The 25,800-nt window shown below is 37.6% G+C and overlaps 1 protein-coding gene and 1 long non-coding RNA gene across 2 annotated transcripts; one reads left to right on the top strand and one right to left on the bottom strand.

The window, feature by feature from the left end:
* Window positions 1–4,342: 4,342 nt before the first annotated feature.
* On the bottom strand, window positions 4,343–7,021 carry LOC113686592 (uncharacterized). Its single transcript, XM_089207862.1, has 4 exons — window positions 7,002–7,021; window positions 6,050–6,104; window positions 5,139–5,675; window positions 4,343–4,936 (listed from the first exon to the last, which is right to left on the bottom strand). Exons 1-4 carry the CDS (start codon window positions 7,019–7,021, stop codon window positions 4,451–4,453), a joined length of 1,098 nt encoding a protein of 365 aa, XP_089063988.1. The 3' UTR covers window positions 4,343–4,450.
* Window positions 7,022–7,114: 93 nt separating this feature from the next.
* Window positions 7,115–25,362, top strand: LOC149044720 (uncharacterized). Its single transcript, XR_016186869.1, has 2 exons — window positions 7,115–7,789; window positions 24,855–25,362. It is a non-coding gene; the product is annotated as an uncharacterized LOC149044720 (long non-coding RNA).
* Window positions 25,363–25,800: the final 438 nt, after the last annotated feature.

Here is a 25,800-nt window from a genome sequence, read left to right as displayed (position 1 = left end):
TGTAGCCTTCATGGTTCAGCGCCACTCCAATATTGGAAGATTCTTTAAAAAAAACCCCTGATTTGAGCTTGAAATCGATTGATCATGCTGACGACAGCAAACAAGTCCTGCCCTATCATATGACTAGAAAGACTCTTCTGTTGGGAAAATTTGGTTTTGTTCTCCACTCAACGAAGGGTATATTGACAACCCTTTCGGATACTTCTTAGAATGCGTATGAGCACCTATAAAACTGACACATTAATTTTAATGAACTACTTAACTATTTTACATCTTTAAACAAACACCTTGGTAAATGTTTGAAACATTTAATCTACGGGAACGCTGATACTCAGTTCAGCTGAGTGTCTGACTGCACTCGTGATAACATAACAGGAGCCCGGAACGTGAGCCGCCGTGGAGTAACATCTCTAGATTATTTCTATAAAGGTCTTTGCTCTTAAACAAACGTTTTGATCGGCCGATTATTGTACTACAGTAAGCAAATACAATAAATTAAAGCGTTGTCCTTTTTTCTGTTACCAAGACTGACCTATAATGAACACCTTCGTTTTATAAAACATAAATCATCTGTGATAGCATCGCGTTTGGAAATTCTGAATTTTCTAATGATATATTTCAAAGCAGAATCGCCCTTCGAACTGGCTCATAATGGCTTCATCAAACCGACGCAAATTAGAAAGAAGACAAAAGTTCAGGAGCTCGTTCATCGAATATGAGAGACGTTTTAGCATTTTAATGTTCAGTGTCTCGAGACTTTTCTCTATGCTTATTTTGAATCAAAACTCGACCCACAAAGATTACCAAATTTTTTTTAGCAAGTTTCTCCTGTAGGACTTCAATCGTTGCACTTTCATAGTTCATACACATTTTTTGTATGTCTCCTTTAGCTGACGTCAAACAACTCTTTCAATTTTAGTTTTCTTCCCTCGAAAATATTCCCCCTCGAAGTATTCAAGAAAAATACAGCAAAAAAGGCTCGTTGAACATAGAGTTTGAAGAAAGTGAGAGAGTAGAGTAGATCTAAAACCGGTTCTACGAAAAAACAGTTTCTTCAACTTAAAATCTCGACAAAAGGACGTACAATTTGTACAGAAAATGATCACCCATTTTCTCTGGAAGAACCAACTCATCTCCTTCGTGCCACTTCTTCTCTTTATCATCACAAATTTTTAGAGACTTAAATCTATGATGTTAACACGTTTCTGAACATTTTGTCATTCCCATCTTTGTGCCTTTAGCGTCTCCTGTCAATATCAACAAAGACATTGGGTTCAATTTCCTGGAAAATTGCTCGTTATCGTGTGCTATCTCTCTAACGTGTGAAAAGTTTTGAAACTTGCGAACAGCAGCATACTCGCTAGAAGGCAGAACTCTCCTGCACGGTCATATAGTGCCTGATGCACTGCGTGAGCAAAAAGCACCTGAATTGCAGCATTTCCTTAGTGAACTATCACAGAATCCTTTTTAGCTAATAAGTCCCAACACAGCAAGCAATTTGGTGTGTTCCTTGTGTTGAATTCTGGAATAGAGTTCCTTGGCCAGGTGTGCGAGCTTTGTGGATAAATTGACAAGACAAAATTGTAAGTTTCATGCCTAAAAATACTAGCAGCTATCCGGGTTTGAATTGATTTCAATAAGTACAGAGCATATTTCAAATATAGGACGTGTACTATTCACGATTTGGGAATTTATTTTAATGTTTAGCTATGCACCCCGACTTAAATCAATTTCGATTCACGTAAAATGTGAGTATGGGACGAATAACACCAACGACAAGGGAGACAGATGTTTTACAATATCATCGAGAAAAATATTAAGTCCGTCTCGGATGAGAAACTCGATCGTTCATGTACTTACCTCGTGATGGAACACCTTTTACAAAGTCTGATGCCGAAAGTTAGTATATCTGTACCTCTAACTGGCTATGGGATTCCATTTCTTTCAGTGAATTGTACATAAATAATTACTTTTTAATATGGAATCTTAGGAAATGTACTTTCTCTAAATTGCGTATTGATTAATAAGATGCATTTGTTAATATCAGTAATTTAAATGGTATTTAGTAAGTCATAAGGGTTGTATTAGCGCCTGTCATCCATTGGTACTACATCCCTGAGACACTGAAATAAACTTACTATTATAATTATTATTGTTATCATTATTATTATTATTATTATCATTATTATTATTGTTATCATTATTATCTGTTCTATCACAATCTTCGCTGGAGCTCTTGCTTTTGTGCATCAGCCGGGCGCAACAAACCATGAACCTAAGGCATCAGTCACTCAAATCAATATTCTATTCATACACTAAACAACTTTCTGAGGATTCGCGCAGAACCCAGCATGCAGATCTTTTGAATCTCTGTCACAATATTGTTATCAATATTATTATTGTTATTATCATTATCATATGATATTCTCGCGCAGGGATTTTTTCCGAGCGTATTCTGCTGGGCAAAGTCATTACTCGAGACTAATTTGATTTAAAAGAATTAAATATATTTATCTCTGCTCTTCTTTCGTTTTTACCCAATGGATGGATTGGAGCCCTCAATGGGATCTTCGCTTCTTTGAGTTTCGGGCGTTTAGTTTCAGTCTAAGTGTCGCGGATCATTTTAATTTCCCAGCTCTAGAAATTTCAAAGAACCTATTGTAATTTTAGCTTTTTAAATTATTGCAAGTTTACTCTTAATAATAATTTTAGGTTGTTAGCCTTTTCATTTCGTTTTTCAATCTTGTCATGCGCATTTGAACATTTTATAGAATTTGCGCATTATAAATGTCCTATTATTATTATTATTAGTCATATACAAGCAAGTATCTGTATTAATAAAAAAAAAAAAAGTTTTACTCTCACGTGTTGATTGGGACACCGATTTGAACGAAAGATTTTTTTTTTTCCAAAAGGACCATAACATCATTTGAAACCCTCTTTAATCGTTTTTCGAAAGAATAAAGTAAGGCAGATAAACAAGTAAGGCTCCGTTTTAATTTCAATGTAATCTACAATTAACCAGTTGCCTTGGCCTTGACAACTTATCAAATTTAACAGTATCAAGCTTATGAAATAGAGAACTTTCAAATATTTTCTTTTTGACAAGCTACAACCAGCAAGCTGAAAAATATTGTACGACTCAATTTAATGACAATGACATGTCTTTTGTAAAAGCACGATACACTTAATTTTACTTCTATCTGCCTATTCTGAAAAAGGGTTTCTCTACGAAAGGATAGTTGGTTTTGATTTTAAAAACAAATGGAGTAATTCCAATTATCTCACAGATAATGCTTTGGATTAACGTTGAAATCTGGATTTCAAGTGCGTATCGATTCAAGTAACTCTTATGGAAAAAAGAATGTTTCGTTTGAGCAACCTTTTTGACGTCGTGAGCAAAACTGGATGAACGAGTTTTAAAGCGACAAACTTAAAAGAATATAACCTTGACTCTCAAAAAGACTGATTAAACCTCAACGTAGCTCTCTAGACATTACATTAAGCAATACCTTCAGAGGCTGTAACGTACATGTTACTTTTTTGTGCTTCACTTATATAGCTGGTCATACTAGTCTATTAATAGAGGTAAAAGAGATATACACATACGGACCACACAGCATCATCTGAAGAGCTTGCCACTTTTTAAAAATTACACAAATGACTACACTTCTGGTAAATAGAATCTTGTGGATTTCCCCTCTTATCAGAGGTTCTCAATAGGGTGATGGTTTTAGCGACTAACGGTTATTTTTTGGCAATACGGCTCCTACTTAATTTATTTCCCTTGCAATCAAAAAAAATCATATGGTTGTCTTTTTTGACGACTAATAGTTGAAATAGTTCGCTGAATTATGGCCAAAAATACTACATGTTCTTATGTTCTTCTTTCCCTGTTTTGTGGTGAGAAAAATCGCAGCTTTTATTACTCACTTCAGCATCCAAGCAACATTACACAAGTCCGCGTATAGCGCATATAATAATAAATGTAGCACTACTCTTTGTAAAATTCTAATCAAAAACAGTTATCATCCAGTACTTAAAGGATACCTCTATCAAAAGAAGCAAGCAGAACAAATTCAAAACACCTGCACGACTGATAATGGAACACTTCGTGCCGGTGTACAATCGATTGCAAAAACGCTGACACCTAGCTAAAAAGCATGATCCATCAACGATGAGACTCTATGGATTTATGGGAAATGTTCGCACAGCCCACATTATCAATGCTTTACTTTTTCATTATTCATGACAATCTTTGTTTACGACAGTTCATTTCTTTAATTTTAGAAAAGCGTGGATGGCTTCTATCATTTACCACATGCAACCAATTGTAGCCATTATATAAATGTGTACCCATAAAGCCGTTGGGTCTCATCGTTCATTGCTTACTTATTTTAGACTTTAAGTTTTGCAGTCGAATGTGTGAGAGTAGCACGATATGTAGCAGTTAGGGAGAAAACTCAATTTTAAGAAAAAGCGTGTCATCTTTTACATAAGCATGGCTAAATGCTTCTTCTATGGAAGCAAAATTTACGAAACCGCATCCCGTACGACTTATCTGTTCTGTTGGCTTCTGGAAGGCTATCATGTTAGGCTGGGCTTGAAGGATTTGGCTTAAATGGCGATCGGCACCACTCTGATCTATAATGGACAGCGTGATCCTCTGAGTGAAGGGCCATCTTACTTGAAAGTTGTCATACTTTCCCATCATCATGTGCACAAAGATGGCCACAAACCTGTCTCTTCCATCACCTACGCCATTGAGGTGTATCCTCAAGCCAAGTTTGTAACCATAGCGATCAGTTTTGATGGGACAGGTGAAGACAGCAGTTGTGCCTCCATTGGCATCAACATGGCGATGCTGGTTAACCTCAGTGATCTCTGCTATGAAAAAGGCATCTCTTGCATGCATTCCCTTTGTGGCTTTTTTTGGCTTGGCCCTACATAAAAGTAGCGTATCAATTAAGTTCTGAAATAAACTCTTTCGGCTGAGCATCGAGCTACAGAAAAAAAAAAGCTTCCAGTTTTCTATGACCAAGCTATTAAGCAAACTCTCACTGATCAGTAACAGTCAATCCTTTCCCTTTTTCATTAAACATTTCATGAAAGAAACATTTTCTTAGGCTTTAAGATACTTGCCTTGCAATTTCCATTTTCCACAATCGCAATTCTTGCATAGTACAGCTTTGCTCAATTGCTTGGTCATTCTCACCGAGGGAGCTCACACTATTTACTTGGAAATCGCTGGTTTGCTGCTGACATCGAGGTTGATCATCACATCCCCTTAAAAGCCGCAGTTCTGACGTCCCTTGCACTAGGTAACTACCTCGAACATCCTGATCACTCTCTTGTACTGGATAACCCACTTGGCTATCTTCTGGTGGTGGTGCATCTTGCACTGCTGGTTCTGGGGTGGGTGAACTCAATCCATTGTGAAGTACACAATCTCCCTGCTGGTAGGTTGGCGGCTCTGGTGTCTCCACCTGTTGATCTGAAAGTAGATTTTCCACCTGGATAGAGTGAAAGACATCCAGGGCTTCGTCTCCTGTGCATGGTTCAAGGAGCTGTAGCTGGTCTCTATCTGCTGTCGAGTCAGGAGGCAAATTTACCTCTCCAGCGAAGAATGATGCTTCACCAGAGGTTCCATCGTCAGAAAATAGCAATGCTTGAGCCTACAAAGATGGCGAATTGCTTATGCACAGGAATAATAATGGTTCACACGTTTCTTGCGATCATCTGGACAATCAAACAGTCTTCATTAAAATGATTACAAGTCACGGTCTGTCAAATGTTGTCAATGAAGTATCGTTTCAGTGAAAAAAATGAGCATTTATCGTTTCCACTCCTTTTCAGCAATTGGTAGATTAAATGGGAAAAACCAATTTTGTAGCCCTAAGTGTACTTTTCCAAATTTCAATTTTCGTTTTCTTTGAATTCGGAATTCTTCAAATACCACAACGAAGTTGTGTGTTACGAATTCTATTTTTTATTCAAAGTATTAACATCACCCTTGGAAGGGATCATTATAGGTGCTAAAGGTGCTCACCTCAGAATCTGGTAATTCATTATCGCGAGCCGCGGAAAATCTTGCAAGGTTTCTTCTTGAAAATATAAACAAAATGATATAAATTGATTTTAAATTTATATTGCATTGAAATTTCTTGCCCTGTATCTTAAATTACGAGTTTGCGTCAATAATTTTGATGAGTCATACTTGGTCCATGCTCGACAGACGGCTTTCAGAGAACATAATAAGACCCCAAGAATGAGTAACGTGCGAAATATGTATTTTTGCCTCGTAAACATTGCAAAAAAAGCATTTATTAGAATACACAGGTTCAAAGGGTCAAATGCGCTCATGTAAAACCTACCTTATTAACAGGCCCTCATTTTAAACGCTTCTATATATAAAAGTGTTTTTTCGCCCGCGAGAACGTTTTAGGCCTTGGACGACACTTGCCGGCGGGGGGTCTGCTAGTAGAAGTGACTGGTGCTGGATCCCTTGCGCACCCCTTGCCGGTTTTCAACTAAACCTTACCCTTGGGCAAAGAAACGCCATTCCGCAGCGCTAATAACGAAGGCCTGCTCCTTAGGTTGTCAGTATACGAACAAAACAAAAATTATAAATAATATTCCTAACAACTTAAACAAAAAAAATGACAGTTCACGTGGGATCAGAACGGAAAAGCAACTGAACTGAAATTCATGTATTAAAAGAGAAACACGGGTCATGTTATAGTTTAAAAATAAAGATATTTTAGAGGACATTGAAATTTACCTAAGGGCCGGATTTGAATGGATTCCAAACGCAAAATGAAGCCTAAATCTCTAATTTATCTGGATCATCTTTGCTCAATTTCAGTCAATGAGATCAGAGTTCTCAGTTCCTTTGATGCTTTTCTGTCAATTACTCATTCTACCAAGGCTAATAAATGATGAGTGATAGAATGCGATAAAAGGCGAGTATGCAGCAATTTTTAACCCTAACATCACTCTACCTTGTATCAAAATGTTCCATCTCCTCGGCAGAAAAATAATTACAAATTTTCGAATTAATTTGTAACGTTTACCGTTCGTGTCTAATTGGGCGAACGATGTATTTTCACAGTTGTTCGTTCAGTACGTATGATTTAATGTAATTTATGCAATGTTATAATTGCATAAATTGGTTACTCCTTGAAAGCTCCACAAGCCGCCACTTGTTTTTGTGACCACGTTCATGACCTCTGTGACAAAATTTATTTAAAGGCAGCATTTACGTTTTCACTGTACTAAGTTAATCATTTATGTAATGATGACGTTGGCTGTGTTTGCAAGTCACGCAATCTGCGCGGGCTCAGTGGCTTTTCAGTGATCGAACGCGGTAGCGATAGATCATTCGATATTCAGTCTAAAAGCTCAGTTCTCTATCACTCTTCGCGACATTATGGTCTACAATATGGAAAAACTAAGCGTCCGTGATCAAACCAAGCTCAGTCAGGGCTTTAGAATCTTTGTATGAAGGTAAATGCTCGCTCGTGATGTTGAAGTCGACGTAAGCCTGTTCCAGTTTATTCTGGATGGAGACGTGTTAATAGTTACTGTTGACGGAAAATTATTCCCTAGATGTTACAGTACTGTTAGGAAACAGCATCAACGTACGTCCACTAAAGTAGGTGCCAACAAGAGAGTTTAGTTTCGTCAAGTTAATTGGACAAGCGTTATTCGCTTTCACCTCTCGTGTGGGACTTATTCTTCTATCTACAGAGGATCAATTCATTTGGAAGGTCTGGTGAACAGATATTAGGTATGTGCATCGATCTTAAATATGAATTGCGGATTTTAATATTCGAGTGTCGGCTTGGCTGGACCTCAGGACTGAGCGATCATTCACTGTATCTGATTATTTCGAGGCGAATAATTTGTGTTGGGGATAGACGATCTCGTCAACGCAATTATGAGAACGCAACGAAGCAAAGTGGTAAATCGTAAACGCTGAGGTAAAATAACTCCTTCGTTAAACATATCTATGGAGCTTATGAAAAGAATTGATAAGCAATGCAAGCCACTGGCTTTTAAGTTTCCGGCTGTGATTACAGGAAGGGTTGACAACATAAATAAAAGTTTAGTATACGACCATTGTAACTTTCGCTTTCTATCGAGATATATCTTCTGTCTGTAAAGATATCTAATGATCGAGGATTGACAAGGTTTGTGTTAGATTTTGATCTCGAGAAAGATTGCAATATTCGGTTCAGATTTATGATTGGTGTTATGGTTAGTACAGGAAAACTAACTTACGTCTCTTTGAACTTTCATAATTCAGTCTTAGCTAGCTATAATATACTCTCGCTGAGTTCTCTAGCCAATCAAACTTATTTTACTGGACAAGTGTAGTGAAGTCTCTCCAAGAACCGATTTTTCACTTCATTTTCATGACAGAGCCCGCTTTCTTATGTTATTAATAGTTAAGGATCAGAGATTTCGATTCAAATTTTCGAATTCATGTGTAATGCTTTACCGGAAAATATTTCGTAAATCATGTTGGACGTTGAGGGATATGAACGCAGTGATTAAACCGAGCAAGCTTAGGTATGTCTAGTTTATTTCGATATCATAGACCTGTTGAATGTAATTACTTACATTATAAGTCTAACCACATCCTATATTTACAAATTGTTTCGAGTAACATAGTTGTTATCAAAGTTGTTTTGAGGTTGTGTGCAACCCAGCGTACGGTGTCAGAGAATGAAAGTCATCATGGGTCATGCAGATCGAATCAGATTGACAGCTGTGCACAAGTTCGGTTCTAATTGGCTTACACAAGAGGTGTGTTAGGAGGTGGGTCGAGATGTGAATAAATTTAAGTGCTGTTTGCCACGCAAACTTTCTTGTGGAATGGAATATAGCGAGAACATGTTCGTAGTTTTCGAAACTTCAGCTATATCTGAATTAACGCAGAGTTAAATTTATTTAATAAAGGACCAGTTATCACAATTATGGGTGACCTGTGCGTTTTGAATCAAGGTTCACCGGTTTTTAGTGAAGTTTTCTTCATCAAGTTTACAAAGTTCAGCCTGTGCTCCAAAATTGGATATTCTCGAATAACAAACTAGCAGGTAACACAGGGTTTAAGGCGTGCGGCGTGCTTTACGCTTAATTCTTAATCCATACTTTCTCTTGTTGATGTTCTCGTTACCACCTATTGAACTTCGTTTGTCAATATTGGAGACACGCTAATTTTTTTAGAGATATCATTTCGCACACGTTCTCTTGTTGAAATGGGACCTCTTACGAGACCTCAGTATGGTATGGTAAAGTTGAGTTGATACTAAAACTGAAGCAGATCAGTATTTTTACTACAGTTTGAAATTCAATTTGAGAGATTCCAGATACAAAGATTGACCCATAAAACTATCAGTTTGCACATGACCGAGTCAGACTTGAAATCTTTGAACAAAGTAGCTTATTTTAGTTTTTCTAAATTTTGGCTTTCACCAGAGGAGGGTACGGAAGTGATTTAAACAACTAGATCTATTTGCTTTATCCTTTCAATATCGCTGTGTTATCCATTCGCACAATCTACCTTTTCGAGACTTGACAGTCTCACATGATCTTTCATGTATTTATTTTAAGCTTGAAGAATCTGAGAATTAGCTCCTAGAGGCTTTTGCCTGTGCAAAAAGTCAGGTTAGGCCAAAGATACTGAGGAAAAGATGGAAAATCTTTAATATGTCAAGCCGCGTTAGTGATCGATCGCATTTCTTCACTAGAAGAAACCGGGCACTAAATTTACTGTGCCGCTCGTTAAAGCTCTTCTTACCCTGTACCAAAAGCCGCTCTATGTCGTTAAAGCGAAGTATATATTTTAACGCGGACGCTGAATTGCAAATTTACCCGAAAATAATAACTGTCAGTTGATGCCGATTTCCTGCCTCCTGTAATATTATTTATGCCATGTTATCTAAGAACTGTTGATTGACAGTTCCTTTAATGCTTTTCTGTCGATTTTATTTTTAACTTCACTATAATTTGTACAGAAGAAAAATTGTTATTCACTGAGCTGCAAGAAATAGAGAAAGTTATGTCGTTTCGATTTCCACAGATGATATTACTGGGTTAGTCCAAAGATATGCTTTTCTCGTTCAGTCCGTAAGAACAAGGAATGCGAGCAGGGGTGCCCTGTTTATCATTCGATACGGTTCCTGATAGGTATAGCGCTTTTTGTGTTATTTGATTTTATGCAAGCCGTCTGTAGCAATCTAAAGATAAAGTTCAATTTTAGAGTCACCGACGCAAAAGATGAATGATGAGACGATAAAAACCTTTGTGACAGAGGAAAAGTGAGTAGCGGCATCATCGAAATCCTGCAATGAAAAGTAAGATAAGAAGAACTAAAAGGTTTTTTTTCGGATAATCAAGCTTATTTTTACAAGTACATACCTCATAATGGAAGAAATTGTAAAAATTTTACGGCTGAAAGTTGTCACAAGTATTCACCCGACGGACTTTTGATGCGTCACTTGTACAGAACCTCCGTATGGCCGTGTTACCTAATGTGGATGTGTTGGTTAGATTTCCCACTGATGGAACCGTTCCAAAACCACACGCCTCCACTTGTCTTTGTACATTCGTTTTGTTTCGTCACGGCGGTCACTCACAAGGACATACGTAACTTATACAGAACCTCCGTAAGGCGGAGGAAGATAGATTTACAGCCAATCATACCATGTTTCACCGCTTTACTTCGATTCTATTGGTTGTTTTTTTTTCAAAACCACACACCTCCACTTGTTTTTGTAACCTCGTTTTGTGACCTCACTGGCCGGTCAATGTTGCGTCTGGCTGAGGGTGTGCACACACCGATTGCGTTGCACTGTAGTGGCTTCATTTTCGATGTCGGTAAAAGCGGCAGAAATTGGCAGATTTTGACCGATCATTCCGTAAAAGTTAGCCCTTTCCTTTTTCCCCCCACCATAAGTGAAAGTAATTTGACTTATTCTGAATTTGTGAATTTGTTTTATTTTGTTTTTTTTACACGTATTTGTCGCGTATACTAAGGTTCTCAAGGACGAACGTAATCATTGTTCTTAAGTATGTAATTTGAGACCGGTTTTCAAAGATTTGGATGGCCGCTTTGATCCTTCTTCAACAGCTCTGGCCAAACACTCTCCAACGCTCTCCAACTATACATGTGTTTCTCGCATTTTAAGTGCTAGTGTTTGAGACCGATTATGGCCGAGAAAAGGCCTATTGCTATAGTTGTGTTTAGTGCTTTGCGTTACACAGCGTTACTATTGTATACTTAATTGTGTTGTAAATCTGCTGTCCTAAGTAAAAGCAAATTAAGTAATCGCGAGAGTTGGATGGTAAATCTACTATGTTGATCGTGAAGGATAGTTGAATAAAAGCAATGAAAGGAGTCACTTCACCAATGAATCAACGCCGGGTAAGCCGGAAAGCAAAACGCAGTCGATTGTTAAAAGGTGTTGATAGGCTTGTGCGACTCTTGCCATTCGCTTGCGCTTTAAAATCTTCTGACCTGAAAGCTTAACTGATATTAAGATATCTTAATGATTTTCGTTTGTGATGAGATAATAAGGGTTAGTTTTGAGGTGTCATTTCCCCATCTGTATGTTCTTGAGGTTTGGCAAAGCCGGACGAGATTGTGTTACAAAAGGTAATATTTTCACGTGTGCGCGCTATTTTCTTTTTTTTGTTTTGAGTGTACTCTCTATGCCCGCAGAAAATAACTTCAATAAGTCATAAACCTTATTCTAGGTATTCTCTATTCTTTATGCATATCTGAAACTCTGTACGTTTTTTTTATTAAAAATTGAGCTTGACGAATTTGGTCTTAGGAGGCGCAAGGCTTCTCCTTTCGCGAATTCCGTATTTACGCCTTTAAGTGTATGGCATGAAAAATAGTTCGTGTGTTCGAATGTCGCTGTCCCTTTGTAATGTGTTTGCATGTCAAGGCCCGATTCCCCGTTAAAAAACTCGCGAATTTGATATTATTCACACAGCCATCAGCTGTAAGTGTAATTGCTGCCAAATGAATAGATTCCTAGGCAAGACTGCAGTTTCAATTCTTTTTGAATCTCGTCGGTTGCCTCCTAAAAACCAATTTGTCACGGTGGAATAACAGGAGTCGCGCAGGCCCTTAAACACTTTTTAACTTTCAAAGGAACGGCAACAGACAGTGAATCCCCATTACATTCTAAGTTTATTGACGCTATCTTGCTGCCACCAGAGATGTTCACGCGACCGCGACAGGATGGAAATGACTCACTTTTCGTTTTACGACCATGATGCAACGCAATCATAGTGCACACAACGCCTGCGTCTAACTTGTGTTTACAGGTCACGCACTCTGCGCAGGCACAATAGTGTTTTAGTGACGGACGCAGAAGCGATAGATCATTCGATATTCGATCTAGGAGCGTCACGTGACGTTGATGTCAATAACTCAGTTCTCTATCACTCTCCTTAACATTCTACAATATGGAAAGAAATAAGCGTCCGCGATCAAACCAAGCTCAGTTAGGGCTTAGGAATTTTTATGTCAAGGTAAATGCTCGCTCCTGATATTGAAATCGACCTAGGCCTGTTCAACGACATCCTGGATGGAGACGTGTGAATAGTTTCTCTTGACGGAAAATTATTCACTAGATGTTACTCCATTAGGAAACAGCATGAACGTCTATTAAAGCAAGTGCTAGAAGGGAGTTTAGTTTCGTTAAGCTAAATATTGGACAAGCGATCTTCGCTTTCACTTCTCGTGTGAGACTCATTCTATTATCTACAGTTGAATCAATTTCCTTTGGAAGGTCTGGTGAACACTTTTAGGTATGTGCATCGATCTTACATATAAATATTCAGCACTGTACCTTCTGGTCACTTTTTAATCGCGAATTTTAACTTTCGAGGGTCAGCTTGGCTAGATCTCAGGACTGAGAGATCATTCACTTTGTCAGAATATTTCGAGGTTAATCATTTGTTATGGAGATAGACGAATTCGTCAACACAATTATCAAAACGAAGTAAAGTAGATTTAGATTTGCTCCATCGTTTATGAAAATTTGACAAAAGCGTAAACGTCGAGACAGAATAACTCCTTCGCTAAATTTTTCAGAGGTGCTGGTGGACAGAATTGATAAGCAATGCAGGCTACTGGCTTCTAAGTTTCCGGCTGTAATTACAGTATGCTATAATTAGCGTATGACCATGGTAACTTTCGCTTTCTGTCGAGACATATCTTGCTGTACAGATACCTGATAATGGAGGATTGCCAAGGTTTGCGTTGGAATTTGACCTCTTAAAAGATCGTTATATTTGATCAAATTTGTGATTGGTACTATGGTTAATGCAGGAAAACGAGCTTACGTCTCTTAGAACTGTCTTAGTTTTCTCTTAGTTTTTTTATAATAGACTCTCGCTGAGTGATGGTTTGATCTGAGTGATTTCTTGTGGAAGGGATTATAGTGAGAACACGTCCGTAGTTTTCGAAACTTCAGCCACACCTGAATTAAAGCAATGTTAAAATTAGTAAATAAGAGACCGGTTGTCACAATTATCAGTGATCCAAAAGGTTGCCTATTCGTTTTGAATAAAGGTTCACCGGTTTTGAATTATTCTTCATCAAGTTTACAACGTTCAGCATGTGCTCCATAAGTGGATTTTCTCGAACAACTAACTAATGGATTACACAGGGTTTAAAAACTCTTCGATGACCTATTCTGGAAAAATGTAAATTACTTTTCTCCAAAATTTTCACACATAGCTCGATGCATTAACCGTTTCTGAATGTACGACGTATTTACCCGCAAAATACGTAAATATAGAATAGAGTTCAAAGTGAGAAAATGGCTAAATTGCTGTCAAGGTTTCATTGTCAAGAGGACGTAAAAGTTGGTGATTTCACTTTGTTGTTCTGTATTAGACGGCTAAGTAATGTAAAAACTTTTAAAACGCACATTTTAGCTATTGTTTTGCTCATTGTAGTTTTCTGAAACTCCCTTGTAGCTTATAAAAAGACGCAGCGCTTCTGTTTGCATTACACTTCAATTTCAGTTCTACGAAGCGTCGCAAAATATCAACAAGTTAGCATTTCATGTCGGCTGTATGTTGGTTTACGAACATTTAGCCAGGCAGGAAGCACACGACTGATTTAAAACAAAAAAGGAAACGTTAATTGTCAAGAAAACGTAGTTAAACGTAGTTCGTATCATGTCTTGTCACATATGATACGTTGTTTATTTGGTAAAACTAACATTTAGAGACGAAGTCTCTAGTCTCATCATTTATATCTCCGGCGATATAGGCTTATTTACAGTTTCAAAAGTTACGAATTGCGGCAAATTCAGGTATCGAATCGATATTATCAGCAAAAGTTATTCCTATCTGAAATCAGCGATTTCACTGTGAGTAAAACATACGCACCTGGTAGCATTACAGCTCTCTAATACTGGACTATCGATTGGATTCATTACCTCGAATAAGTTAGTCAATCAGTCCCTACATTTTTGGTTCCTTGATCGTGCACGTAAGATTCGGAAGCTGCATTAACAAGATGACTACAAATGGGTTGCTCTAAATATATGTGGGGGAAACGACCTTTGAACCAATATCTAATAGCTGCTGCGAACAGCTGGTTAAACCACAGATAGATGGACTTTGTATTCTGTCCTCCCATCTACGTCCCAATCAGAAATTTCCATAACGAGGAGTGAACTGATCAATCACAAGAAGGAAATTCGCATAATTTCTGCTACACAAGAAAACATTCCTTTAACTAGTGAAGCACTGTGAGCTGGTAAAGGTTCAGCTCAGGACTTACAAATAAAACTCGAACACGAGGGTTCATAATAAGATTTCTAACACTTAACATGCTATATATTTGCATTCAATGTACCAGTCTTTTAATAGACGTGGCTATCTTGTTTGTTGTTCATGCGGGCCACCACTGCGCCCGATACGTTGTTTACTTGGTAAAATTAACATCTAGAGAGAAAGTCTCTAGTCTCAGCATTTACATCTCCGGCGATATAGGCTTATTTACAGTTTCAAAACTTACGAATTGCGGCAAATTCAAGTATTGAATCGATATTATCAACAAAACTTATTCCTATATGAAATCAGCGATTACACTGTGAGTAAAACATGCTCACCTGATAGTATTGCAGCTTTCTAACTCTGGACTATCCGTCGAATTCATTGCCTCGAACAATTTAATCAGTTCCCACACTTTTAGTCTCGTCAGCCCTTCGTCAACCCTTCGTTAGCCCTTCGTCAACCCTTCGTTAACCCTTCGTGAGCCCTTCGTTAGCCCTTCGCCAATCGCTCTGACGAAGGGCTGACGCTCGAAACGTCAGCCTACAAACTCTTTACGGTGGCCAATTTATGTTTTCAACTCAGTTGATAATACTAAATTACCCTGTTATACTCTCCCTACGACGCAGCATCAAAGTTTCTTAAGAAACTTACCCCTTTACCTTCACTTATCTAATTTCAGTTGGTTTCATTTTGGCCTTCGTGGGAATTATGTACGGAAGTACTATAAAAAAGCTAAATTTATGTGCATCTCTCAAAATAACAGTTACATTTTCACGCAACCTACTCTTTCGAAACCTGACACAAACACACGTTTTCTTTTTCTTTGTAGCAGGAAGGATCTGCGACAAAACTCTCACAGCTTCCGATTGCCTATTGTCATGCTAGATCAAACCTGGAAATAACAGTAAAGGCGAACTTAAGTACCAGATAACATATTTAGGCGAATTGTTTGCGGAATATCATAGTGGGACAAAGATTAGCAATATAGATTTCGATACATCGCAATCAACATCCCTTAAATTTTTTTTTCTTAATGATACAACGACGAAAACTAGTAAAACCAAAATGAATCAGAGAGCATTCAGTGCAAATAGACTTTGACAAGCAGCTAACGCTCGAAAAAGTAGTTTAAATTGGAAACTTTTCACAGCGGCCAATTTGCATCATCAACTCAGTTGATAAAACCAGATTGTCTTGTTAAACTTTGTCAGTCTTAGCTCATTCTCTTTGTTATGGCAGACAGAATTCAAAATCGTTTTTATGTAAAGTTAGATTTAATTCTTCCCTCTTCGAACCCTTAGACTAGAAAAAAAATGCTCCAGGAATTCTCGGCACAAGTCAAGTTAGCTTAATGTTTCTTTGTTACCACTAAAAGATCTTTAAATGGTCGAGTTGTGTTAAATTTTGCCTTTAAAAAGTTTAAAAGCGAAACAGATGTGAAAAAAGTTGATGCAGAACTCATCAAATCAAGAGGTTTCATGCCAAATATTTCGTCGAGTCTTCAAATCTATTTGCTCTATAAAAAGCTAGTTTTGAGCTTTTGCTCCAGTGCTGCATGGGCAAAATTATTGCGATGAAATGTTATAAAGATTCCGCAGTTCAAGTGGGATGTCAATAGACGTGTCTCCATTCCAAAAACCCAGCGTGGCGGTGGTAGAGATGCGCTTGGTTGCTAGCAGCCAAAAACATAACAAAATGGTTTGTCTATCTCGAATAACCAAGCTTGCTCTTTGTCGTACGTACCTCATGTTGGAACATCTTCACTTCTCTTGTAATTCAAGAAGACAGCGATATACTCGGCCAGTAGAAATTCTTGCAGGATTGCATTCAAGAATCGAGTGACTACGTTTGGCCGAAGTCATCTTATTATTCGTGATTACAAAAGTACGCAATATAGTCTTTCGCAGCCGGCATAAGTAAGAAAATTTGTGTACCACAATGTGCAGCTAGGTAATTCACTCAGTCAATGGCTTTTTATCTGATGTATTGCAATCTGTAGTGTATTCAATTTTTTTATTACACATAAAAGTTTTCAAGGGATGAGAAATGTTTTTTTTTTAATAATCTCGATATCTCCACAGATCGCACTGAGTTCTAACCTAATGCCAAGGTTTTTTCCATCAATGTAACATAAAAAGAAATAATAAAATTTTGATAAAACACTCTTCACAGGGATTTTTCAGAGCTTATTACTCTCACTTACACGAACCGGTAAGACGTAGATCAAAGATTTGGGAGCTAAAATTAAAAAGCACGATAAACTTGCTTTACTATAAACAAGTTTCATGAATATTGATCGTTTGATACCACAGTTATGAAAACTAACGAAAGAGCGTGCGATGGTTCGAAAGAAAAATAAGCATAATTAACTTACAATGAAAATATCCAAAACCCTAATATAGTTGTGATTTAAAACAAAAACTTCTGTTAAGGCCAACTGTGATTTTACAATTGCAAATTAATAAATAGAGAATATTACATGGGCGTGCGTAAATATGGAGGACAGCAATTTACCAAAGCGCCCGATTTTCATGGATTCCAAACGTAAATTGAAGCCTAAATTTCCTATTCATCTGGATAATCTTTACTCGATTTCAGTCAATGAGATCGAAGTGCACAGTTCCTTTGATGCTTTGCTGTCAATTTGATTTCTTCATTATTCATTCTACCGAGGCTAATAAATAATGGGCGAGAGATGGCGATAAAATGCGAGTACTCAACAATTATTTAATCCAACCACCGACTAACATCACTGTACCTTGTATAAAAATGTTCCATCTCCTCAGCATAAATATCACTACTTCTTGAGCTGCAAGAAATAGAGAAACTCGTGTCGTTTCGATTTCGACAGATGATATGTAAGTCTTCTGCACTCCGCAAGAACAAGGAATGCAGCCAGGGGTGCCCTATTTATTATTCGATACGGGCTCTGATAGGTATGACGCTTTTTGCGTTATTTCAAATAAAAACTGTCTGTAATTCAGTGGCAATTTACAGATAAATTTCAATTTAAAAATTAACGACACAAAAGATGAATAGATGAGACAAGAAAAACCTTCGTGACTGAGGAGAGAGTTCCTAGCGGCATTATCGGAAACTTTTCAGAAAAATTAACATAAGGAACAACTTGATAGTTTTGTCTTGGATAAGCAAGCTTACTCTTACAACTACATACCTCATAATGGAACAAATTGTAAAAATTTTGCTGCTGAAAGTTGTCACAAGTGTTCACCTGACGGCCTGTTGATGTGTAATTTGTGCCGTGCCGGCACAATAGTTTTCACAAATGCGATGTTAGCATGAGAATGATACGTTAAAGAACACTATCACGTGCCGTGCGGCGAATCTGCGGACTCCTATTGGGCTACTCCTTAAGACCACGCGCCTAAGCCTCAACTTATTGATTATGTCAAGTAATAAGTAAGTTCCGAAGTCCGCGCTCTGATCGCACCCGGAAACGATAGATCATTCAATACTCAGTCTAGAGGCGTCATGTTACGTTCATGTTAACAACTCAGATCTCTAAAACTCTTCTCGACATGGTGCTCTACAATATGGAAAAAACTAAGCGTCTGTGATCAAATCAAGCTCAGTTAGGACTTGAGAAGTAAATACTCGCTCCTGATATTCGGAAAGCGACCTAAGCCTGTTAAAGAACACTCTGGATGAGACGTGTTAATAGTTTCTCCTGACGGCAAATTAGTCCATAGATTAGTCCTTAATCTTTTAGTTTTTCTTTAACGTTGTTTTATGAAGAAATTTTCAGTAAGTGGTTTAAATTCTGGCCAATTTACGGCTAACAGTTAACACCTTTCCATTGTTTCCACTAGACCTATTTTTACGGTTAACTTTTTTACGACTAACGGTTAAATTTTGTCAGTTTTTACGCCTAACGCCTAAATTTTTTAGCCGTTTTATGGCTATCGGTTGACCCTATTGAGAACCTCGTAATTCAGTAGCAATTTAAAGATAGAGTTCAAAATATGAATGATGAGCTTCTAGTAGCATCATCGAAATCTTGGGGAAGATTTGGAAGGAAAAATAAGATAAGAATAAAGTTTTGTCTCGGATAACCAAGCTTACTCTTACAAGCATATACCTCGTAATGGAACAAGTTATAAAAATTTTGGAGCTAAGAGTTGTCACAAGTGTTCACCCGACGGGCTTTTGATGACAAATTTGTACAGCGCTTCGGCACATCAGTTTTCATAAATACGATGTCAACATGAGGATGACACATTTAATAACAGTTTGGTACTAAACTAATATCACTGCAGTACGCTAAACCCTGGACTCCTAGTGGCTACTCCTTAAAACCTCCTCCACTTGATTTTGTGACCACGTTCGTGATCTCAGTGGCAAAATCTCCTTAAAGGCAGCATTTACGTTTCCGCTGTAATAAGGAAATCATTTTGGCTTGTGTTTGCAAGTCACGCAATCTGCGCAGGCTCAGTGGTGTTTCTGTGATCGACGCTGAAGCGCTGGATCATTCGATATTCAGTCTAGAAGCGTCTTCAAGAAGCGTCTTGTGATGTTGATGTCAATGACTCCGTTTTTAACTCGTAAATTGCGCGCATGCGCAAGAGCGAGTTATAGATACGATGTGGGGAATGGCATTCGCTCGCTCGCTCGCTCGCTCGATTGGTCGATTCCTGTAAACTTTTTTTAGATTTTAGACTTTTGAGTGCATTTTATAGTTTTTGGCGAGCAATAAACAGACGAAATGGCGACCTTTGTTGCTAAGAATAGTGGTGGGGTGAAAAAGAAGCCAATGATAATCTTAAAAGAGTTTTTTTTTTTCGTTTTAGTTTCAACAAGCGGCGCCAGCGACTGGCAGGCATGCAAGGATTCACACTGAAATAACAGAACAACCTTCGTTTTTCATAAAATTGTAATTTACAGTCCTTGAACTTGAAAACAATCCGAAGATTCATTGAAAATATCACTTACTGCGAAGCGCTCGGAGTTTACAGATGTTCAAAAGCTTTTTCTGTTATAGCGTGAAATTGAGGACAAAATTGATCATTACGTTTCGTCGCGTGTGTTTTTCCTGTGAGAAGCATCAGAAGATGCCGGCGACTGACGAAATAACAAGTTAACACGAAAATCAGATAACACCTAAACAAACAATTTTAGCTACCGATTTTCAGTGAATTTTTAAAGAACAATTTTCTTTTAAGTTTCAAGACAATTTGAAGATTCAACATACAAACAACGTACTAAAATGCGAAAGTTACACACCACAAAATTGATAAATAGGCCTGAAATGAAATTCTATCTTGTTATTGATCATACGTTGCCTAGCACGTGACCTAAATCTACCCAGGCGGAGATCCAAAATGACGGTGGCAGGCTTGGCTTATTAGTTATATCACTCAAAACTCGTTCCCGTTTGTCTCATTTGATAAAGAGGGAATCGTTAATGTTTTCATTAAGACAGTATTGCCTTGATTTTCTAATATTTACAACGAAAGACAGTAAATTTCACTTTTCACCCACATTTACTTCCAACCTTTTCTTTTGAACCAGAAACAAAAATGATAGACGTTTAAAACACATGACATCATCCATCTTGTCAAATTTAATAGCATGATCATTTCAATTGTAATGCCGTCTTATCCCAACGTTACTTTGTTTCTTTGCTACATTAGCGAACACTGAACTACTGCTCGTACTCTAGATATGACAATCAACCACAAAATTCCCTAAACCAGATAACATTAAACATAATCTAAAAAATCATGTGTCAATTCACGAGTTTGCTCACAGAGCACTTTGATCTAAAACTCTTCTCGACATTATGGTCTACAATATGGTAAAAACTAAGCGTCCGTCGTCAAATCAAGCTTATTCAGGGCTTGAGACTCTTTGTATCAAGGTAAATTCTCTCTCGTGATATTGAAATCGACCTAGGCCTGTTCAACAACATCGTGGATGGAGACGTGTGAATAGTTTCACTTGATGTTGCTCCGTTTGGAAACAGCATCAACGTCCTTTAAAGCAAGTGCTAACAAGGGAATTTAGTTTCGTTAGGCTAAATTGGACCAGCGTTCTTCGCTTTCACCTCTCGTTTGAGATTCGTTCTTCTATCTACAGAGGATCAATTTTCTTTGGAAGGTCTGGTGAACACATTTTAGGTATGTGCATCGATCTTACATATAAATATTCAGTACTGTACCTTCTGGTCACTTTTTGAATCGCGAATTTTGACTTTTGAGGGTCCGCTTGGCCAGATCTCAGGACTGAGAGTTCACTCACTTTTTCTGATTATTTTACGGGGAATAATTGGTTCTGGAGATGGACGAATTCGTCAACGCAATTATGACAAAGTAACGAGGCAAAGTAGATTTAGATTTGTTCCATCGTAAATGAAAATTTGACGAAAGCGTAAACTTTGAGGTGGAATAAATCCCTCGCTAAACATTTCTGAGCAGCTCATGAAAAGAAATGATGAGCACTGCAGCCTACTGGCCTTTAAGTTTCCGGCTGTAATTACAGGAAGGGTTGATGCTATAATCAGAATTTTAGATTCTGACTTCCTAAAACGATCGTAATATTTGTTAAAATTTGTGATTGGTGCTATGGTTAATATAGGAAAACAGGCTTACGTCTCTCAGAACTTTCATAGTTCACTCCTAGCTACAATATGCTTCTGCAGGATGCTCTTTACAATCGAACTTATTTCACTGAACTAGTGTTGCAAAACCTATGCGTTCAAGATAACAAAGACCTCGGCTAAGAGAACCAAATTGATTTAAACAAGACACGACCACAAATTTTCTCTCGAAGAACAAATTTTTCATTCATTTTCATGACAGAGCCCGCTTTCATGTGTTACAGTTAAGCATCAGTCTTTACTTCACGTGATCGACTCATGACTTTGGAAATACTCGGTTGGCACATTTGGCTATGTTAAATCTCTAAGGATAACGCTCCGGTCGCTGTAATACTCAGGCACTAGGCAATACACTTTTACCTTTTCTGTGCACTTGAAACTAAAAAGTTTTTTGCATACCTTAAGTTCGTCTTCGACGTTGATTTTATCAAGAAAGTTTCATTTAAAAGTAATGAAGCTATTCTTGCCATTTAAATGTGGCGTACAATGTTGTGTCACACTTATAGACTAGTGTAGTTAATAAGCACGATGAATTTTTTTAAAGACAAAAAATTGCACGAGTTCGTAGTGCGATTTCAATTTTTAGTCGTTGAAGAATTTACAAGTACCTAGGGTAAGGTCTCAGAGAATAAAACTCATCGATCCTAGCTCATGCAGATCGAATCAGATTGACAACTGTGCACAAGATCGGTTGGCTTACACAAGAGGTGTGTTCGCTGGTGGGAGGATCCTGTTTCAAGATGTCAATAAATTTAAGTGCTGTTTGACTGAGCAAAAACTTTGTTGTGGAATGGATTATTGCCAGAACATGTCCGTAGTTTTCAAAACTTCAGCTATACTTGAAATTACGCGAAGTTAAATTTGTTTAACAAAAGACCAGTTGTCACAATTATCAGAGATCGAAACGGTTGCCTATCCGTTTTGAATTTAGGTTCTCCGGTGTTGATTTTTTCTTCATTCATTCTTCACAGCGGTTAGCCTGTGTTCCATGATTGGATATGGTCGAATGAGAAACTAATGGGTAAGACAGGGTTTTAAAACTCTTTGATGGCCTATTCTGGAAAAATTATAAATTACTTTTCTTCAAAATTTTCGACAATAGCTCGAAGCTTTAACTGTTTCTGTTTCTGTTTCACTTCGCCAAAATATGTAAATGTAGAGTTGAGTTCAAACTAAAAGAGTGACAAAATTGCTGTCGAGGTTTCCTCGTCAAGAGGACGTAAATTTGGTGATTTCAAGTTGTTGTTCTTTATAAGCCGACTAGGAAATGTAGAAAGTTTTAAAACGCACGATTTCTGCTATTGTCTTGCTCATTAATTGTGCTTTTCTGAAAGTCCCTTGTATTTTATGAAAACGCGCATTGCACAATGACTTCAATTGTACGAAGCGTAGCAAAATATTAAAAAGTGAGCATTTCATGTCATTTCATTTCATATGTTGGTTTACGTACATTTAGCCAGGCAACAGGGGCACGCCTGATTTTAAAAAAACTGGGTAAAATTATCATCTAGAGAGAAAGTCTCTAGTCTCAACATTTACATCTCCGACGATATAGACTTGTTTGCAGTTTCAAAACTTACGGAATGCGGCAAATTCAGGTATCAAATCGATCATATCAGCAAAACTTATATCTGTCTGAAATCAGCAACTAAACTGTGAGTAAAACATGCTCACCTGGTAGCATTGCAGCTCTCTAACACCGGACTATCGGTCGAATTCATTGCCTCGAGGAAGTTACTCAATCAGTCCCCAGACTCCCAGTTTCTTGATCGTGCACTTCAAAGAAGCTGAACTGGATGCACACAACAAATGGGTTTGCCCCACCCATATGTTTAGAGGAACCTTAGACTTTGACCCAAGTAACCGCCAATGACAACAACTGTTGGAAATAAATTTCTAACAGCTTTGATCCAATGACAACAACTGTTAGGAATTTATTTCCAACAGTTGTTGTTATTGGTTGCACGTTGTTTCCGGTAAGAGAATCGAACAGTCCTATGGAATTATGATAAAAGCATATCAAAGAAGCGCAAAGGCTCTTGAAGAATTTGAACTGATATGCCTTGAGTATGCCGCTTAACGACGTTATGGCCCGATAATGCGTATACGAAATGGCTGATAAATAATTTCCTTATTTACTGATGAATAAGATTCGGACGTGACCAAATGCACTTCCGCAAGGGCTGTGAGGTTAAACATACCGATATAGAATTCCCCTCCAAGAGAGCAGGATCTAAAGGTGTAAAATGCACATTTATATCAATACTTATACCTGTGCCAGAGCACTTTCATTTTAAACCCTTTTTTAGTTTGCGTACAAGATTTTTTAGGAAATAAAAATTCATCTCTCATACATGAATACCGTGATCATTTCCTTTAGACTGATGCTTTAAAACCGAAACTTCTGGTATATTTAGATTTTCGAATATAGAATTTTCACAGACTTCACCGATAATTTAAACTCGTTAACAAATTAGCATGAACAAGAAATCAGTTACCGGTATTAACTGATGTTGATGATCATACAGTTTGAAAAAATAATATCATACTGCACTGAGCAAACAACAATGAAACAAACAGTAGATATAAGCTTCTGGAAACTGGAATAGAGGAATAATTCGTATTTCAAGACCGACGACGAATTAAACAATATCTCCATCTCTAAGTACCATACGAAAAGGCACGAGTGATTAAAAAAAAAAAGGGAGACGTTCATTATCAAGAGTACAACACAAAATTTTTGTCTCCGACTCTATAGGCTTGTTTACAGTTTCAAAATTTATGACATGCGGCAAATTCAGGTATCAAATCGATATTATCAGCAAAACTTATCCCTATCTGAAATCAGCAATTACTCTGTGAGTAAAGCGCGCTCATCTGGAAGCATTGCAGCTCTCTAACACTGGACTATTGCTCGAATTCATTGCCTCTAACAAGTTAATTAGTCCTTACAATTTTAGTGTCTTCATCGTGCACTTTCGATTCAGAGAAGCTGAACTGGGATGTTGGACTCTATATTTAGAAGGGACGCTAATTGTATATGTGGAAAAAAACGAACTTAACGTCATTTTAGCTGTTGTTGCTATTGATTGGTTAGTTGTTTGTTTCCGCCACCGATGCCATCCGGGAACTTGTCCTTGGTCGGTTTGGACATGACATCACAGCCAGAAAATGTTCGTAACAAAGGATACTGCATAAGAAATAAGTGGAAAAATCCCAAGAAAAAAATTCGCATAATTTCCACGACACACGAAAAACATCTTTTTTAACTTGTGAAACACTGTGAGCTGGTAAAGGTTCAGTTAAGATCTTTCACATACAGACAAGATAACAAATGCTCATAACATGATTTATAACACTTTAAATGCTATATATTCCAATTTTCAAGTGAATTTAATGGATGATCACTTGCTCTTCATAGCAAATTCAGAGCGGGAGCGAAAGAGTATTTCTGATGGCCAGGTTTTGGTCCCTTCAGGCAAATCGCTGTTTCCCCGAAGACTAGAGGCGAAGCCTATCAATGAAGCGCAAAGGTTCTTGACGAATTTGAACTCCACACGTGAGTATCTCGAGAATAATCCTTTAGCCTCACTTATCAGTTCGGTCCATATCAAAGTGGATCAAAGCAGACTTTTTAAAAGACCATTATCGGATCTTTTTCAGCCTCAATTCATTTAAACGTAAAACACGAATGCATGCTATTTCAGGATCGCCAGTAAATAACAACCAGTGCTGTAATCTATGTAAAACATTATACTAGTTCATGTTGCAAACAGTTGGTTTATTTTGATGGTAAATAGTTGTATTATAACTTAATTATTGCTGGATTGTAATATCTTGATCGAAGAATTAGACTTAAGATTTTAGGTTTTACTGTGTTATTGTAATGTCCTCGATGAGCATAAAATAAAATAGTCGAACGCATTGACACTTAAATAATGTTGTTATCTTGGTATGTTATGTTTTTATTCCAAGGATTTTTACGCTTAGTTTGCTTTGAGTTAGCTGGGGTAATGGGTTTATTTCACAAGATTAGCCTTCTTTCATGATTTTATGAATTTCGTTTACACTCAGCAGTTAATTAGACATCCTTAATGATGCAAAACGAAAGAACTCAATGTGCCTTAGGAGTTTGGAATAACCCCGGTAACATATTTTCTTGAATTAGTTTTTGTCACGCGTATTAACCTCACAAGAATACTGAGGACGACTTATAGAGCACTGAATACGTCTTTGCTACCCTTTAGAGAATCATAATTCATCCTTTCCTTCACAACTTTTTCGGCTGAACAAAACGGTTCACTCTCAGCTGCAACGAGATATCGGCTCGCGTTTAAATCGTTATTCAAAATTACCTTTTGCACCGG

The sequence above is a fragment of the Pocillopora damicornis genome, chromosome 5, assembly GCF_964200805.1.
Source record: "Pocillopora damicornis chromosome 5, jaPocDami1.2, whole genome shotgun sequence".
Lineage (NCBI taxonomy): Eukaryota > Metazoa > Cnidaria > Anthozoa > Scleractinia > Pocilloporidae > Pocillopora > Pocillopora damicornis.
Note: the sequence above shows the minus strand (reverse complement) of the source record. Positions and strands in the feature narration are given on the sequence as shown.

Coding starts and splice junctions, on each gene's coding strand:
- LOC113686592 (XM_089207862.1), bottom strand. CDS start 7,021: ATGGAACATTTTGATACAAG. Junction 5,676..6,049: donor ATGAATTACCAGATTCTGAG/GTGAGCACCTTT, acceptor CCATCTTTGTAG/GCTCAAGCATTGCTATTTTC. Junction 4,937..5,138: donor AAATGGAAATTGCAAGGCAA/GTATCTTAAAGC, acceptor TGTAGGGCCAAG/CCAAAAAAAGCCACAAAGGG.